This window comes from Cetorhinus maximus, chromosome 6 (assembly GCF_964194155.1).
Source record: "Cetorhinus maximus chromosome 6, sCetMax3.hap1.1, whole genome shotgun sequence".
NCBI lineage: Eukaryota > Metazoa > Chordata > Chondrichthyes > Lamniformes > Cetorhinidae > Cetorhinus > Cetorhinus maximus.
Genome location: NC_135884.1, coordinates 114,485,595 through 114,504,944, shown reverse-complemented (window position 1 = coordinate 114,504,944; position 19,350 = coordinate 114,485,595). Strand labels below are relative to the sequence as shown.

At 37.5% G+C, this 19,350-nt stretch overlaps 1 protein-coding gene across 1 annotated transcript in view; it reads right to left on the bottom strand.

Annotated features, from left to right (window-relative positions):
• The window catches only part of n4bp1 (nedd4 binding protein 1), a 28,808-nt gene extending 9,519 nt beyond the window's left edge, over positions 1 to 19,289 (bottom strand). The window contains exons 1-4 of the mRNA XM_078544321.1: positions 18,969 to 19,289; positions 15,842 to 17,403; positions 1,833 to 1,963; positions 1,273 to 1,369 (exon numbers count right to left, since the gene is read on the bottom strand). Of these exons, the coding sequence (XP_078400447.1) occupies positions 1,273 to 1,369; positions 1,833 to 1,963; positions 15,842 to 17,403; positions 18,969 to 19,289 (2,111 nt within the window). The remainder of the gene's footprint in view (positions 1 to 1,272; positions 1,370 to 1,832; positions 1,964 to 15,841; positions 17,404 to 18,968) is intronic.
• Positions 19,290 to 19,350: the final 61 nt, after the last annotated feature.

The window sequence follows — 19,350 nt, the reverse complement described above, 5'->3', positions numbered from 1 at the left end:
CTTTTCCCCACCCTTAAATTACAAGCTTCTGGTCATCTCTCATCCCTTGGCTTGGTGCCAGATTTTCTTGTGACATTTTGCTACGTTACAGGTGCTATAAGAATTCAAATCATTACATTCATATGGAATGTATATGATAAACTGGGATTAGAAATAGTATGAAAATTTGAGCAAAGATTAGATCACATTACTTCTATACCAATAGAATCCTTTCACAAATTAGAGGTGGGTTAAGCAATATATTGCACCTTATGCCACCGCGATACTTCTTTGTATTCCATCACAACTTTCCTCATGCTAGTACCGATAGGAAAGTAAATTGTTGCCAGGCAAATGGCTTCCAAGCTGGTCGTGGAATATTTTTTCCTTCTGCTGGCTATAATGCCATTCATTACAACAATTGCCTTTTATTATAATTATTTACACTTAAAGACATCCAATATAGGTTCTTGTTTCATCATTCAGACGTCAACTGATTGAAGAGCCAGTAGTCGCATCTGTTCTTTTCAAATCAATAAATACAGTAGCGTTGGGTGACTAATATTACTTTTTGAATAACCCATATCCATCTTTGGAAAGTAACAACTGTGCTAAGCTTCATGCTTCTTTATTTAAATTTCCTTCCTGCCTTCCTTTGTAGTTTTTAATTTGGCTCAAATTGTTTGTAGTTTCAGTCCATTTGCTTTATGGTTTCTCATCATTTTCCACTAGTTTGTCTTACATGGATCATTTAATTTACAACACCCTGGATTTCTTACTTGATCCTTCTCAAGACTACCCACATACAGAAGAAAATGGACCACATGGCAAACTCTATTGTTATGTTGACACTATAAGTAAACACTCAAGTTAATTTCCCAACATCGTGGGCAACAGAGTTCACAATATTATAGAACACTTCACTCAATGGGGGAAGAAAACACTTCTTTTTAATGGGAACCCGAATAAAGAAGTAATTCGAGTGGTTTGTTGCATTTGACCTATTTTAAGGCAACTGCAAGTTTGGCATCTGAAGTGTAATTGCTGGTACTGTGCTAACATAGTAAACAGCTTGTTGTAAATTTTATAGCAGAAGTAACTTTAAATTAATTAGTAATAAATATGCAGTACTTCAATTGATTTAGGCTTCATTCTAAATTACAGAATTAAAAAAAATTGCAATTAAAGAAAAAGTACACATCAGGAAATAACTTGAGTTCAAATAACTCAAAGTTCATCAGCATTGGTTTGGAGTAAGAATACAGTGAAGGTGTGCAGTTCATGTAATTTTACCTGTCATCATGAGATGCAATTCTTACTCCACACACAGTTCTAGCTGGTGTGAAAGAAAGCACACCCAAATCTTCAAGTTCAGTTAAGAAATGCTGCTCTGTTTGAAAAACAAAGATGGTTTTATCACATTCATCTTATAATTTTCAGACTAGAACTTAAAATGATGAGCAAAAATGATTGTACTGAAAAACCTATGACTTTCACAGTCCAAATTTTATTCACTAAATTTATACAGACTCATACTTACAGATATGCAGCTCCAAAAAGCCACAGATTGGAAATGAATAAGAAAGACACAGTTTTTGTAAACCCAAATAGAACTAAGAAAGTCGTGAGGACTTAGAATTGCTGGCACAGACACGATGGGCTGAATGGCCTCTCTCTGCGCTGTAACTTTTCTACGGCTCTATGGTTATCAGCAATGCCAAACAGTCAATAACTTTTGGCCTCAAGAATGTCAGCATGTTTATAAATTCAGTAAATACAAAATATAGTGACACTCAAGCACAGAGATCCCAATATTTTAAATATTTAATGCAGATTTTATTTTTCGAACATACCTGTTATTTTGGCATCACGTTTGGTTCTCCACTGAGGAACAAACACAGTTATTTTTCGGTGACCGCGATTCCAAAAATATTCCACTGCAATAGCAATACCACGACAGGAAAATATTTTTTTCATTCCATGGCTATGAGGATAAAAACAGAACATGATAAACTATAAAACTATTGACACAAAGGTTTATTTGTGTCACAAATTCTTGCAATATGAATTCAATCAACCTGATTGCTGCTTAGAATAAGAACCTGGAGATTCTCTGAATGACAAATGTCAGTATTCACATACAGTTTACGTATTTAAAAGTAATTTCTTCCCTTATAATATCAGAATTACCCAGCCATTCAATAAGCAGAATAGGTACAGTTAAGCAATTTCAAAAGTAAGAGTGGATTTCAAATGAGAGCATAACTTGAATTAGAAAATCACTTACATAGAAAAATTACTTGAAGTCTGTCTCAAATAGTCATTTGCAAGCAAATTTAATTTAATTGTTTTTTTAATGTATAATTCAAGACAGCAACACAATATTTGGCATAATGAAACCTTTACAAAGAGGTTTTAGGACATAATCTGAACTCCATTAATTACGTAAATTTACAGCATAAAAACAGGTCATTCGACCCAACTGGTCTATGTCTCCTTCCACTCTATTTTAATCAAACATATCTGTGCATCCTAACATTCCTTTCTCCCTCATGTACTTATCCAGCTTCCCCTTAAATGCATTTTTGTTATCTGCATCAATTACCCCATATGCTAGGCAGTTCCATATTCTAACCGCTCTGAGTTAAGAAATTTCTCCTGAATTCCTTGTTGGATTTATTGGTGACTATCAATGATCCCTAGTGTTGGACTCCCCACAAGTGGAAAACATCTTCTGTGTATCTACTCTATTAAACTTTCATAATTTTAAAGACATCAGTTAGGTTGACCTTCAGCACTCTTTTTTTTCCCCTAGATGAGAGAGCCCTAGCCTCTGGTCTTTCCTGATAATTTCCAGTATCCTGGTATCCTGCTCCTAGTAAATCCTTTTTGCACCTTCTCCAGTGCCTCGATACTCTTTTAGTAATATGGACACCAGAATTGTGCACTCAAAATGCAGTCTAGCCAAGTTTATATATAAAGTTTAACATAACACTTCCTCTTTTCAATTCTAGGGCAATTCTATTGCCCTAGAAATGAATCTCTGTGCTTTGTTTTTATTTAATGGCCATTTTAAAAAAAATAGTTTTGTTATATAAAATTAAAAATGCACACAGTGCATTTCAATCTGGAAAATAAAATTGGACAAATAATTGATGAGATTAGGAAAACAATTAAGAAATAGTGACTATGACACAGGCTCCATGTAAAAACAGAAAAATTAACAGTCAAAAGGGTGCTGAACTGGATGAAGCAAACTTCGAGATAAAAAGGGAGCTGTCATAAATTAAGTGGGCAGAAAAAAAATCAGCAAAAACGTGGAGCGTAAAAAAAATTTCTATATAATGAAAAGGTGATGCAAAGTCTAGAGGTCTGTGAATAAAGAGACAGATTAAAACCAAAACAAACATGAAAGGAAGTGTAGGAGGGAGGTGAAAAAAAGGTTAGAAGGCCTAAAAAAGATTAAGAAGTTAGCAGACATTAAAAGGAAATAGTAAGGACGTTTAGATGAAGGAGGGAGTTTAAGAGTGAAGAATGAAAGTATAGCACAGATATTGAATAAATATTTTCCATGAGCTTTTACAAATGATGGTGGAAGTGAGAAAGCAGTGCACTAGGGATATGGAACGAGTAACAGAACTACAGAAAAGGAATTACTTCCAGGTTGTTCTTGAAAAAAAAAACAAGTCACAGGTCCTGATGGCATGCATTCTTGGCTGAAGAAGACAGAAGGGAGATAACCAAGGCACTAGACAAAATTGTTTTAGCCTCATCAATTTTCTAAATTATGCGGTTGGATGGAAGGGCAACAAATCTGCTAACTATTGACCTAAATTATCAAGTTTACACAAATTCAGAATCAATAATTTGAGGTAAAATTCACAAACAGTTTGAAATGTACTGGTTATGTATGAACATATATACGAATTAGGAGGAGTGGGCCATTCGGCTTTTCCCGTCTGCTACGCCATTCAATAAGATCATGGATGACCTGATTGTGGCCTCAACTTCACAGTTCGCCTACCTCTGATAACCTTCGACTCCCTTGCTGGTCAAGAATTGATCTACCTCTGCTTTAAAAATATTCATTGACCCTGCCTCCATTGCTCTCTAGGAAAGAGAGTTCCAAAGATTCACGACCTCCAGAGAAAAAAAATTCTTCTCACCTCTGACTTAAATGGGAGGCCCCTTATTTTTAAACTGTGTCCCCTAGTTCTAGTCTCATCCACAAAGGGGAAGCATCCTTTCAGCATCCACCTGGTCAAGTCCCCTCAGGATCTTATATGTTTCAATAAAAACAGCTGGTATAGATTTGTTGAAAGCAAGCTGTTCTTGATCAAGTTTTCTTGTGCAATAGTGACCAATTATAGGTACTGCAATAAATGCAGTGTATATGGAATGCCTTTGAAAACCATAAGGCATCTTACAAAAAGTTTGTTCACTGTCCATCAACCGACTATCTACTCACACTGCCACATTTCTCTTGTTTCAAGCATGGAACTGCATGGATAGAAAGTTAGTTGATGCACAGTAAAATCTTGCAGTAAATGGGCATTACTTGGAAAGGAAGAGTGAAAGTGCTGTACTCAAGGGGTCTATTGCTGGGCCCACTTTTATTTTTGGTATTGGCTTGGGAATAAAGAACACAATCTTGAAATCAGGTGACAAAACTAAAGTTGGAGGTTTGTCAAAAGTGAGGAGGGCAGCAAAAGACTTCAGAAAAAAACAGACAAAGCTAGTAGAATGGTAAGCCAAACTAATGTGGCTAAGTAAGAGGTAACTCATTTTGGGAGATAAAACAAGGAATACGACTATTCCATTAATGAAGAGACACTGGAGACTGAATGGGCAGACAACTTTGGGTAAATAAAACCATCAATAGAATTTTAGATTTTACAAATAGTAAAATAGCCAACAGTAAAAGAGTAAAGTAGTAATAATGAATTTATATAAACATTGATTACTTCAGAGCGTACTCGTGAAGTTTTGGAGGTCCAATTACAGAAGGGGCATTAAAACAGTGTAGCTTCACTAAGGTGATGCCAGGGATGGGAAATCGTAATTACAAGGAGCTAATTCCACAGGAATAGATATAAAGCAAGGAATGCTGGAAATACTCAGCAGGTTGGCAGTATCTGTGGAGGGAGAAACAGAGTTAAGATTTTGGATTGGTGACCCTTTAGCAGAACTGGTCCTTCCAACCTCAGCATGACTGTATTCTTCACCCTCCCATTTTCTGGAGAGGTTCTTTATCTTGCAATTCCCTATAAGCTGAACATTGGAAAAGCCTCTCTTCTTTGCTGTAAAAATGAGCTAAGTGTATGCAATTTCAACTTTCTATATGGTCCATGAAACGTTCCTCTGAATATACTTGAACATTGCAATCCTTATTTTGCTTTTAAAAGATTAGGTTTCAAAAACCATTTATTGCTTGTTCCTCAAACTTCCATTCTTTTAAAAGAAAAGACAAGCAAGTAAATATACACAAAGAATAGAAACCGGTCTGGAGAGCATGCATGTTATTACCACTGTTAATAAATTGTAATTTTTAAATTTGTTCTTGGGATGAGAGTGTGGTTGACAAGGCCTGCATTTACTTTTCATCCCTAATTGCCCTGGAGAAAATGGCAATAAGCCACCTTCTTGAACTGCTGCAGTCCAATATTCACCAAGAAGTAATCTGGGTTTCTCATAGAAGTCCGCATCAGGAAGCTGTTTAGTGATAGGACCATGTTTTCTCAGTCCACAGTCATTCTCCCTAACTGCATGGTCTTCAACGAAGCAGATATCTACTTTCAAACAAACATTAATTTAGTCAATATTTCTGACAATTAATAGTTAACATTGCTGATGAGAGTATAAACATACTGCTTGACTCATTAAAAGCAAAAAACTGCGGATGCTGGAAATCCAAAACAAAAAAAAAAATACCTGGAAAAACTCAGCAGGTCTGGCAGCATCTGCCAGGGATGGGAAATTGTAATTACAAGGAGCTAATTCCACAGGATAAGGATTGCAACTACTTCTGTTGAAGAGTCATACAGACTCGAAACGTTAACTGTGTTCCTCTCTGCAGATGCTGCCAGACCTGCTGCTTTACTCATTTTTTTGCCAAATTCAGGCATGTCCACATAAATTAACAATTCCACAACTCCCACAAATTGAGTATCTTTCCAATAACACACAGCAACCTTCTCCCCCACAGCAATCAAGTTGGCTCCCCACCCCGCCACAATTTGACATTTTGTGGCTCACCATCACTTTCAATGCCAATGATGCCCACATCACATGAACAAATAAAAAAATGTTGCTCCCAACCATCAATCCTTTGTAAGTTTGAACCCTACAACTTTCAACAATTCAGCATCTTAATACAACAAACCCCTCCTCCTAGCAACTAGTCCCACCCATCTGAACGAAGTAGACTAACCCTCCCTCTCAGCCCTGAGACTCACTGAAGCAATATGCAGCATAACAGTCCCTGAACTCAAAGGCAATATCATCTTTCCCTTTCTCCTTGATCAGCCAAGCATTATGTAATGTAGCTCATCACTTAACAGGTCAGCTTCAACCCCTCCTTCCATCCTCTTATACCAACCTCTGCCTCTCCTTTCTCTTCTTCCTCTCCTTATTCCTTACTCACCTTTCTCCCTCGTCTCTGCCTTTTCTCCACCATCTGAACTGCTTCCTCCTCACTCCCCATTCATTGCCCAATTCAATTAACCTTCCATTTTCCTTCGCCTTCTAACCCTACTGGTCTTGAATACTGCATTTGGTCTTAACTACTATATATAACACAATGGCAGATTGGCTAATGTGTATTCTTTTATTTAGGTTATCATTCTTTACGCCTTATCAGTGTCAATGTTAAGAAAACACAGCAAACTAGTATGCAAAGTATCCTAGTTGGAGCTATAGGTCCGTTATTTTGTTGTAGCATGCAAGGGGAATGGGCTTTAGGCTTTAGTTGTACTATTGGCAATCAAGGACTTGGGTAATTCTGCAGGGTAGTCTTGGATAACACTATGGTGGGGAGTCATTAAATTCAGCAACACTTGTATTGGGGCTTCTGGAGTGGAGCAGCATAAGGATAGAAATGTTGGATATGACTCACAGTTGGAGCCTTGGCACCCGTCAGGAGTAAGCAGAGGTGGAAAGCATGGATCAAACAGCACTGTTAGGGAGGTGAGGAAACGAGGGTGTTACACAACTGGCAGCACTGGTTTTATAGCAAAGATAACTCTAAACTTTAAATATGATGTACAATTGTGAATCTTGAAACTTTGTTTGCTTTCAAATTTGAACTTTTTTTTGTAGGCGAACAGGACTTTACTTAGGATGAGGAAAGACATTGCCTCTGTGTACCTGTGTCACAACAAACAAACAATATTTTAAAAAAAGAAACTTAATACAAGTTTTACCTGAATGAAGCTTGTGATATTTGCCCTCTAGATTTACATCAAACAATTTTGAAAAACAAAGATTCTATTGGGGACAGACAGAAACATTATTTAAGTGGTATTGTGATATCTTAGGAAATTGTGTCCATTCTATATGCTCAGATTGCAGGATCTGCCTTAAATTAAAACATTCAGCACTTGGAACAAAATGTATATGCTTTCAAGAAAGCCTGGTATCTTAAAATTAAGAAATTAATGAGAATTTTAAAGGCAAAAACAATTCAATTAATAAATTTACCATGAAATAAGTAAATTAGATTTTTTTGTTGAAAATTTATTTTGGATATCAAAAATTTCAATTAATTCAAAAATGCTGTGAATCCTTTTTCCCAAAAAGCACCTATCGACTTTAGAGTTATTGGTAAACCATGCCCATAAAATGAACATACATTGATGTATTTTTCCAGATACAAGTAATGCTTGTGAACAAGGAATGCTTGCATATGCAAGGCTATATTGTACACTTATGAGTTCTGAGGCTCATTCTCATATTTTCTTATAGAAAAACGGAAGGGCCAAAAAACACAAATTTGTGGAAATTCCCATAGGAGATAACAATCACCACTTTTAAGGTTATAATTTTTCAGCGTGGACTGATTACATTTCCTTTATTTAAAAACTAACATAATTCTCTTCATTCCCAATAGTTTTGAAAAACATAGCTTTTATGGAAGAAACACACACGTCTGATGAAAAAAACATTTTGCAACATAGTGCCCAGCATTCCAAATCAGAACCCTCTGTCACTAATAAAAAAACAAAAATAACTTCCCAGGAGTTCCATGCTAGGATTTCTATATGCTTTAGTAGGAGGAAGACTTGTGCAACTTAATTAAGGATTTGGAAACATTTCTCAAGAAACAACAACCTATAAAAGCAGTTGTCAAAAGTTTGTTCACATAGTTGTCGGGAGGAAAGTACAGAATACCGAAGGTTACTGCAAAGCAGTGATGTTTATGGTAATGTGGTAATATGGGAATCCCCCAATTAGAACACAAATGGTGATTAAGTGACTCATTCCACAGAATACCGAATAGCATATACTTTGCAACTTCACTACACAATTACATGTGACACAAAGAATCTAGATATGATTCAGATTGACATGACTATTTGCTTTTATTACCGTGAATAGTACATCTACGTATGAATTTATACTCTGGAGTGACACGCCTCCGCCACTTCTTCACAAGTATGCAGAGTGGAAGGGAAAAAATGTTAGTCATACTTTGGTCACTGAAACATTTGATAGAATCTGTTTAAAGGGTAGTCTCATATCTCACACTAGCTTCATGTATGGTTTTTAATTGGGTAATTGAGAATCCCTTTGGTTTGGGACAAAAATGAAAATTGTAAATCTAACTCTTAGAAAAAGCATAGACAGCTGCACTGGGATACTCTATGATTTGCAAAATTATAGAAAGGAATTTTGAGTTTTGAGTTCCTGTAATTAACTAATAAGATGCAGATTGTGAATAAGTGCACAGATTTTGATCGTGTGTGAAACAATTCAAAAAATGAAATGCCAATTTGTTTTTGTAATGTGTGGAAAATAAGACGTAACAGCAGGATATTACAGATTCCTGCTAATCTCAAAGCTGACTTTTTTTTCACAAACATTAATGTTCTTAAAAGGCTGAATTAATCAGCTTACCAGGAAACTTAATGCGGCATAGAAGAATATAAAAGGAAAATAAATTATTACATCTTAAAGCTGAAGAAGTTGAAAGAGAGGAGATATTTAACAAACCTAAAACAAAAACAGCACTACTTATTCCCATTTATGTAGCAAAAGCCAGCTTTCAAACTTTCTACCTACTTATTAATCCTTATTTGCTTTGCAAAGATCATTAGTTTCATCACAATGTCTTTTTGCTTACAGATGTTATATTGACTTTTAAATATTTCAGCTATTTCCTAACAGAATCAATCCCATTACAAGTAGTCAGCTATTTTTTCGACTCGACTTTAGCTGGCTATGCAATTTATAGTTAAATGGTTTAGATTATCATAGATGTAAGAAACTTTAATACTCAGATCAAAAAGATATGTTCAAGTATAAATTAAGCCACCATAAGTGGAGTGAATGAAAGAGACGTGATTAGATGCTGCTAGGAATGTCATAGGAATTGGGATTCCCTGATGAGTGGGGCTGAAGGTTAATCAGGGGAAAGAAATTAGAGTATGAGAGGAAGCTAGCTAGAAATGTAAAAATGGATAGTAAGAGTTTCTGCAGGTACTTAAAAAGGAAAAGAGTAAGTAAAGTGAGCGTTGGTCCTCTAGAAAGTGACAATGATGAGTTAATAGTAGATAATAAGGAAACGGCGGAAGAAATGAACAAATATTTTGCTTCCGTGTTCTCTATAGAGGATACAAAAAACATTCTAGTAATAGCTGCAAATCAGGTGGTGAACGGGAGAAAGGAACTTGGTGAAATTGAAATCACTAGAGAAACAGTACTGAGCAAATTGATGGAGCTGCAAGCTGGCAAATCTCCGGGTCCCAATGGACTACATCCTAGGGTCTTAAAAGAACTGGATAATGAGGTAGGCAATGCGCTGGTGTTAATTTTCCAAAATTTGCTAGTTTCATAGGTTCCATCAGATTGGAAAGTAGCAAATATAACCCATCTATTCAAGAAGGGAGGGAGGCAGGAATCAGGAAGCTATAGGCCAGTTAATTTGACGTCAGTCGTGGGGAAGTTATTAGAATCGATCATTAAGGAGGTTATAGCTGGGCATTTAGAAGAGCTCAAGGAAATAGGGAAGAGTCAGCATGGTTTTGTGAAAGGAAAATCATGTTTAACCAATTTGTTGGAGCTTTTTGAAGGAGTAACATGCGCAGTGGATGAAATGGAGGCTGTAGATGTATTGTACTTGGATTTCCAGAAGGCAATTGATAAGGTACCACATCAAAGATTATTACGGAAAATAAAAGTGCATGGTGTAGTGGGCAACATATTAGCATGGATAGAAGACTGGCTGGCTGGCAGAAAGCAGAGATTATGCATAAATGGGTCTTTTTCTGATCAGCAGGACTTAAATGGAGAACGGCTGCATAATTCTGAGATGCAGAGGGATCTAGGTGTTCTAGTACACGAGTCACAAAAAGTTAATATGCAGGTATAGCAAGTAGTTAAGAAGGCTAATGGAATGCTATCCTTTATTTATTATGAGAGGGATTGAACATAAAAGTAAGGATGTTATGCTTCAGCCACACAGGGCAGTGGTGAGATCACACCTCAAATACTGTGTGCAGTTTCCTTATTTAAGGAAGGATGTAAATGCATTGGAGGCAGTTCAAAGGAGGTTTACTAGATTGATACCTGAAATGAGTGGGTTGTCTTATGAGGAAAGGTTGGACAGACTGGACTTGTTTCCACTGGAGTTTAGAAGAGTGAGGGGTGGTTTGATCGAAGTATACAAGATCCTGAATGGCCTTGACAAGATGGACGTGGAAAGGATGTTTCCTCTTGTGAGTGAGTCCAGAACTAGGGGGCACTGCTTTAGGACAGAGATGAGGAGAAATTTTTTCTCTCTGAGGGCTGTGAGACTTTGGAACTCTCTGCCTCAGAGGGTGGTGGAGGCGGGGTCATTGAATATTTTTAAGGCCGAGGTAGATAGATTCTTGTTGGGCAAGGGGATCAATGGTTATTGGGGTTAGATGGGAATCTGGAAGTCGAAACACAAGAAGATCAGCCATGATCTTATTGAATGGCAGAGCAGGCTCGAGGGGTTGAATGGTCTACTACTGTTCCTATTTCTTATGTTCTTATGAAAAGCTAGCGCCAGTTCTTTTTTTTAAAAAGTGAACAGAACATTGTTCCAAAGTTTACTATGAATTTGGAAAATAAATGCACACTGGCTATTCAAAGTTCATGTCCACTTTCTCTTTCTAAAACCTCATGATGCCATTGTTGGGATGTTATAAACCTGTTCACAAAGAAAAGTTTGAAATTTAAAATGCTGAAGGTATGTTTACACTAGAGTCAAAGATCTGAAATTGGACTTTAAAGCTCTTAATAGCTGATTTTTTTTTCCTGGACCAAGTGCAATTGGGCCAGTTTGCTTATCTAACTTAACAGGCAATAATGTTGTGAAATATGAGCCATGATGTACGTCAGGAATTACAGTTTAGCTGTAATCTATTCTAATCTCTGCATTGCAAACTTATATCAAAACTTCCTCAAATAATTTGAATACACTGTAGCAGGCATAATAACAAATCAGAGGCCCCAGAACCACTGCAGACAATTGTTTACACTTTAAGCCAATCATATGCCACCATAAAAAGCTCAGGACAAACACCATACGCCATTCCTGAGGCTTGGAAATCAAGGCAAGTGTTATCATGTTGTATCTCTCTTGTTTAAAATTACTCTAAATATTAGTTCAAAATTGTTAGAAAACACTGCAAAAATGTAATTTTCAGAGACTGAACGCTCATTTTTACAGAAGTTGCAAGACAAAGTCAAAATAAGAGCTGTCAAGTTTTGTTAATAGGGACCCATTCCTTCAGTTGCTGGTAAGTATTAAGAAGCAGGAAAGGTTTTATTAAAGAGTTCCATTTCAAGATAAAAATTGGATTTTCAAAAGCTTTTAAACAAGCAATATCTGTAGAATAACAAATAGCTCAAATCTCTGACGTTGTACTGATTGACATCTTGATAGAAGATAAGAGCTAACCAAGTCTAATAGATATACCCATCTGTTTGACAACAATCTGTTTATCTTTTCTGTACTTGTAAGGACAGAATTTGTTATGACACCCACTCTCTGGAATGAAGTTGATGTAAGTTAGCTGCAAATGTGAAAGTGAAGTACATGAGGCAGTTCAGCTATTATTAAAACAAAGCCTTCCTAAAGGTATGGAAGAATTGGAGAGCTAAATCATCTTGTGACCAAACTCAGCACCTGAAACCAGAGGTCTCCTGCAGCCTTCGCACTGTCATGTGTGGCACCCCCGAGTGTCAATTTCTATAATAAATTCTGTAAAACTAAAACTGTATTTTGAACCCTAATTCCTGAAACAGAGACAATAGCTACAAGCTGCTCTAACAGTTGTAATTAACAGAAAGGCATCGTGAGTGGCTACTGGGGATTTCTGGGGGTGGGTTTAGTGACCAGTGTTGGGAAAAATACAACAAACTAACCAGGGCAGACAAGGTAACAAACTCAGTCTCTTAAAAAAAACTGCAGATTTACCTTACTGTCTGTTCTTGTAAATTCGCCAGAATGATTCCAGGGCTTAAAGGATCAAATTATAAAGGCAGGGTATATATATAAGCTAGAATTTAAAAAGGTTAAGGGGTGTCCTAATCAAGGTGTTTAAATCGGGAAAAGGACCTGATAGAAAAGATAAGTGGTTGAAATGTGGAACTCTTCCACCCCAAAGCATGTGAATGCTGGGTCAAAACCGAGATCGAGGATTTTTATAAGGCAAGGGTATCAGAGAATATGGACCAACAGTGTTGAGGGGGAGTTGAGCTACACATCAGTCATCATCTAATTAAATGGTGGGGCAAGCTCTAGGGCCTGAATGGCCTATTTCAATTCTTGAGCTCCCAAGTGTTTAGAGTACATTCTGCTTTTGTTTCATGTTTGTTTAATCGTTTAGAAGCTGAAGGAAATCCCTTTTGTGACAGGTGCCTTGTTGGGTTGCCTCATGTGGGAATGTAGAGGGTGCTTTTAGGCCAGGTGTTTGTTTATTCAAGTCAGCACCAGCAGCAAATAAACTACCAACTCATTGGCCTCTGTGCAAGGATGACACGCAAAACTCATTGAATCTGTGTTGGCCAGGGAGACAAGCTATTACTGTTCCTGTTATTGAATTACGAAGCAGTTCCTCATCAAGGGCATACTAGAAATGCCTTCAAAGTTCCCCAGTGTCAGAACACATAAGCAAGCTATCACCCTAATAAGTAGATCTCTCATTTCACAAATCAATTTCTGTGCCACTCACTCATATTGTTCTTTTTTTCTCTGAAGGGCAAATGAATGCAGAATGGGTGTGAATACAGAGAGAGAGAAATAGAGAGAGAGGGGTAAAGAGACTATTTCTTCTGGATGGAAAGTCCACCAGGGTCATAATCTTAAAATTAGACCTAGGTTGTTAAGGGTGATGTGAGGAAGCACTTCTTCACAAAAACAGTGGAATTGAGAAATTCCTTCTCCCCTCTCCTGCCCAAAAAAGCTGCCAATTGTAAATATCAAAACTGAGATTGAAGGTTTTTGATAGACAAGGATAATAAAGGTTACAGAAGCAAGGCAGGGAAGATTAAGTTAAGACACAGATCAACCATGATCTAACTGAATGGCTTGACAGGCTCGCAGAGAAACATGGCCTTATTCCTGTTCCCATGGAAATAAACAAGCACTATTAACTTGAACAGTGAGGGGCGGGTGCAGCTATGATGATCAATACTTCACAGTTCCGATGAGGGTATCCCAGGACAAAGCATGTCTGTACTCCAATACTAATACAGGAGAGAAGAACTCTAAACTTGCTATGTAAATATACCCTTAAATAATTAAGAATGAAAAGCAAGAAAAGATCATAATTGAAATAACAATGCACAATTTTCATGACTGTCTAACAATCTCCTAAAGAAAGCTAGTGCAGGCTGGCAAAAAGACATCCTTGACTATGAGAAGCTTTCTTTGAGGTCAGCAGTGAGTGCGGCACTTTGTTGCCAATTGTGAAATCTGGGTCATACACTGAACAAACATTTCCTACACTATCATGCATTTCCATATATTTTTCCACCTTAAAATCTATTTGCTATCCCTTACCCATCATCTTTCCACTGATCACCTGGCTACAGACCCAGAGGTTGATAATTTAATCAGTAGATAATTATTGATTGCTCCCAAGGCCGTGGCATTTTCTCTTTCACTTTTCACTTCCCCCAAAGCAATCAGAGTGGGAAGATTAAACCTGTGCTTCTTCACTTCATGATGGTTTCCAGCACCTAGTAACACAATTATCATCATCTACTTTAAACTGCAGAAATTGCCATATACATTGTTAATTTTAATTGCTTAGCCTGAAACCACCTCTGAAAAATTATAATATAAAGGCAAAATACTGCAGATGCTGGAAATTGGAAACAAAAACAAAAAATGCTGGAAAAACTTAGCAGGCCTGACAGCACTGTGGAGAGAAAGAGTTGACGTTTCGAGTCCGTATGACTCTTCTTCAGACTTCTTCTGAAGAGTCATATGGACTCGAAACGTTAACTCTGTCTTTCTCTCCACGGATGCTGTCAGATCTGCTGAGTTTTTCCAGCGTTTTTTGTTTTTGTTTCTGAAAACTCATTAATCGATTACAGCTTTATTCCGGAATCTACTTCTCTCTCTGAAAAAACCCTATTTATAGCCTCTATGTTCTTTGATGAGAACTTAAAATCATTTGAAGTAACCTTGTACATTTTCCCAAAGGTGTTTGTCTAAAGGGCCTGTTGGGATTATCATAGTGCTTGAGTTTACAGCCTTTGCAATTATCAATTTAATCATTCAGTTCTTTGAGATTCAAGCATTCATCACCTTTAATCAAGTTGAAGATAGCTATTTGTTTTGTTCACAATACAAACATGTCTGCCACAGAGATTATAAATTCTACACCTGGACTAGCTGGATCTGGTTTTTGTCCAGTTTTTCAAAATCAAATTGAATAATTGAAACTTAGTTCTTTGGAAATGTGTTCCATCAGCAATGAGTGAAGACTGTAACATTAAGTATAATGAAATAAAAGATTGCTAAAACAGTAAACTTAACCTCAACTAATAAACTTGTCAATTGTATTTATTTTGCAAACCTGGTTGGTTATTTCAATTATGCCAATGCCAACTGGCTCATTAGAGAAATGTATTCAATTTTTTAACCATTTCAAATCAGCATAGACCTAGTATACAGTGGTAGAGCCTTCAAAACACTTCTACATTTATCTAACACATTATATTTTTCAAACAACTCAAAGCACTTGAAATGCAATGAATAAATTTGAGTAACATGCATTTAGACACTTTGTTTCAGTCATTTTGCACACAAGGTCTCACAAGCAACAGAAAAGAATGATCAGTCAACTCTTTGTGAGACTTGGTTAAGGGAATCATGTTGGCCAGAGGAGCTCTTTCCTCTTCTTTGAATAGTTCCATGGGATGTTTAGTATTGCCATGGAACTCAGTCTGCTCCAGAAAACATTTCCTCTAGCAAGGTAATATTCAATAAGTACTGCACTGGAATAACTAAATAGTGGAGTAAAGATTGAGTGACTATATGTTGGAGTATAATTCAAGCTTATTCAAAGAAGGGCACCACAACGGAGTCAAAACTAACACTTGTCCAAAATTTTGCCACATCCTGTGTAATGCACAAATCTGAAAGTAATTTAACAATACTCACGCCATAGCAATGTTACTTCCATCAATTATAATATATTTTAAATTTGGTTTCCCTGGATCGCCTGTTAGGGTTAATTTGTAAGGGCTTTTCAGTAAATCATGGAACCGCTGAACTCCAGTCACTGAAGGACCCACTTGTCGATTGGAAGACACAGGCAACAGTGGCTGTTCGGAACTGCCTCTTGCTACAATATCACTTTCATTTAGCAATCTTCTCTCAGTAACTAAGTCATTGTTACAATGCTTGACTGGGTGAAAATTCTCAGTGTCATTAATTAACCTGAATGTAGGAGGCATTTTTAAGACTTCATCTTTGTTGCCCTGGGCATTACTGAACAATTCTACATTTACAGGATGTAGTGTCTCATTGTTCCGTTGGTCTTGTAAATAATTGGCTACTGGTTTAGATTGTGTGTTACTTTCTTCAACTTTTGCAGTTCTGAAAGTACAAGTTCCCAGTCTCTCTCTTTGTGGATTTTTCTTTGGTTCATTCATTGAATTTGCACTTGAGCTACTTGGAACAGCTGCCTGATGTACACCAGCAGTTTCCTCTTCTTCCAAATGTTTACTTTCTTCAACAATTCTTTTAAGCAGTAACATTGGTTCTTCATTCTGTCCCATTCCAATAATGACTCTTGTTATAATATCACTGGGATAACCCATTGTTCTAAAAAATTCTACAAGCATGTTGAATTCCATTTCTGGAGTAGTATCTGTTGAATCTTCTTCAATTTGATTATCTTGCTGTTCAATTAAGACAGCATTACAGACATCGAGATCATCAGTGACCAAGTTATTACAAGGCACTTTAGTTGTTGTGGCAACTGCTGCAAATTCATCAATATCTCCTGAAAACTGACGCTTTGTATGCCTGTCCTCGCTAGAAGATGATCTTCTTTTGCATGACAGTCTCTCCTTTCCCACTGAAGTTGCCTCACAAGATATTTGCTCGGTTTCCGGACCAAATGATTTTTGAGTTACTTGTTTAAGCATTGTGTCCATTTGCTGAGCAAGTTCAGATACAGGTGTGCCAGCCTGTTTTCTAGCCTCTTCAAGGGAGAGCAGGTCTTTAGATTTTGCCTCAGAATTCTCAGTGTTTTGGGAGGAGTTAAATGCTTCATGATTAACAATTTGTGAATGATCATCAGCTTCCAAAGTAAGATCTATAAGTTCTTCATGATGAAGTACATCTTCAGCAAGATTCATAAGTTCCTCCTTTACAGAACTGGGCAAGAGCAGCAAATCCATTGTATATTTATCAGCATGTAATTCTATAAAACGTTTGAAGTCCCTCTTAATCGAGGATTCCCTTTTGTTTGGTAAGCTTTGGTTATCTTTGAAGAGTTGCACAAACTGCTGTATTCGAGTTTTTGCCATGATCACCGCCTCTGTACCTCCTGTAATGGCAATCACTCCAGCACTTGCCATGGAGATATCAGCACAGGTATCCTGTATCAGACACTTGAGAAACAAGCCTTCGGCTCCTTCAAAAATACAATTCATATCCTTTGGATAACACTCAATTTGGCGAAATTCTGGATTACAAACACCCTTGATATATTCCTATAAAATGTAAAAGAGACTATTAGAACTGTTGATCAACAACACATAATTAATCACACTTTAAATTTTGTTTGGAAAACTTCAGTTTCCTTACTCATTGCAGGGGGAGGGGGGGGGAAGAAAATCAAGCAAGTGTTGAAAAAAACTTCTTGTAAACTAACTATATGAGGATAGGTAGGATGGTCATTGCTGATCCAACTGGCTTGCTCAGAATGACTTGCTGTTTTTGGACCTGTGGACAAGGATATTGAATCAGGTGGAATATTCTAAGCCACTTGTACTCTGTAAATATGTAATTATAGTTTGCAATGATAAAAGTTCCGATTCAAACACTGATTTCACTTATTGAAACAGTGACATTCACTCCCTCACTTGTCTTAATGACAAATTAAATACAGTAATAATAAACCAATTGCTTATTGCTGTTGAGATTGCATCTATAAGTTTAACACAATTTCAAAAGCTATTTCACACCAAAGTGAACACACGTTCTATGCTTAGGGACACACAAGTTTTAAAATATTTATTGTTGAGGTAATGTTCAATACACTGTAAAATATATGTCAATAGAAGAAGTGCACATTATAGCATAGTCAATGGGAACTTAGCAAAATTGCTTGTTTTGCAACTGAAGCTACCTAGCCCAAACAAATATAAATTTACAGCAATTGGTTGGCTAAGCAAAATTATGACTTCCCACATTCATTTGCATCTTATTTCCTTTTATAGAACCATTGCTTAGCAGCCAAATAAGGGTATATGATCTTGGCTTCCAAATGTTGCAACCGTGGAATTTTTCTGTCACTATCAAGTAATTCAATGAGAATTCCATAGTAACACATTCGATGTAGACTTGAAAAAACATTCAACAACACTTCATGTCATCTTACTAGATTTGGGACTTCTAGTTTCTTTCAGGGTTGAGTTTAGTTCCAATCAGCAATTATGATGTTACAATCAAATTTACCCCACAATAAAAATTATATTGGTTAGAAATGTTCTGTTTTTATAATCGATTAAATAAATCTGCATTGGAATAAAAACATCATAGATTGAGAAAAAGGCAACTTTAAAGAGACAACTTGTTGCTAAAAAGACCAAGTTCAGCTGTTGACATCCACAAAAAGTACTATTACCAAAAATACAAGATTCCTGACATGTATTGACTAAAAGTTCTGGAGCAAATCTGTTTCAGCAACATAGCCTCCCGCTGATAGGACACGGTTAGTGTACTGTAAAATAATGAGAATCATTCCATTCTGATTCTGTCATTAATGTCTCCCACCCCCAAAATTAACTTCTTACACAAAAAGTCCCCAATAAACAGCATCCCAAACTCTCGGGAAACACCAGGTCAAGTTTTCTGCTCAAAAAAAACAATTACTATACTACAGCAAAGTGCATTCTTGGCACTGTTTACTTTCAAAACTACCCATCACATTTCAAGAGTGACTAAAGCTTGTACATTTCCGGCTCTGCTCCCCTCCCCACCCCCTCGGTACAGACCGAGCGAATGGAGACTCCTCTAGTCCCAGGGACAGGACCGACCCGGTCCCCAAACGTACCTTGGCTTTCCTGACTTGCTCGCGTCTCCCCTTCAGCTGCACCCAGATTTGTTGGGAGCCAGGGGGCTCAGACGGGTAATGAGCCATCGACAGAGGCAGCGAGATGGCCAGGACCACTTTGAAAAGCTCCTCGATGTCGGCCTTCTTGCTCTCCAGATGATCCTGCTTGTCGCTGCAAACCGCGAACTCGTCGCTGATGTCGCCAGCCTGCGCCTGCCGCCTGGGAGGAGGGGGTGCGGCGGCGGCGGCCTCGGGAGCAGCGAGAGGCCTATGGGGCTGTGCTTTAGGTCGGTGACCGCTCGAAGTCGCCACACCGGCCATAACTGGACCGATCAGTGGGCTGGGCGAGACTACAAGTACACGCGGCGACGGCTGATGGTGG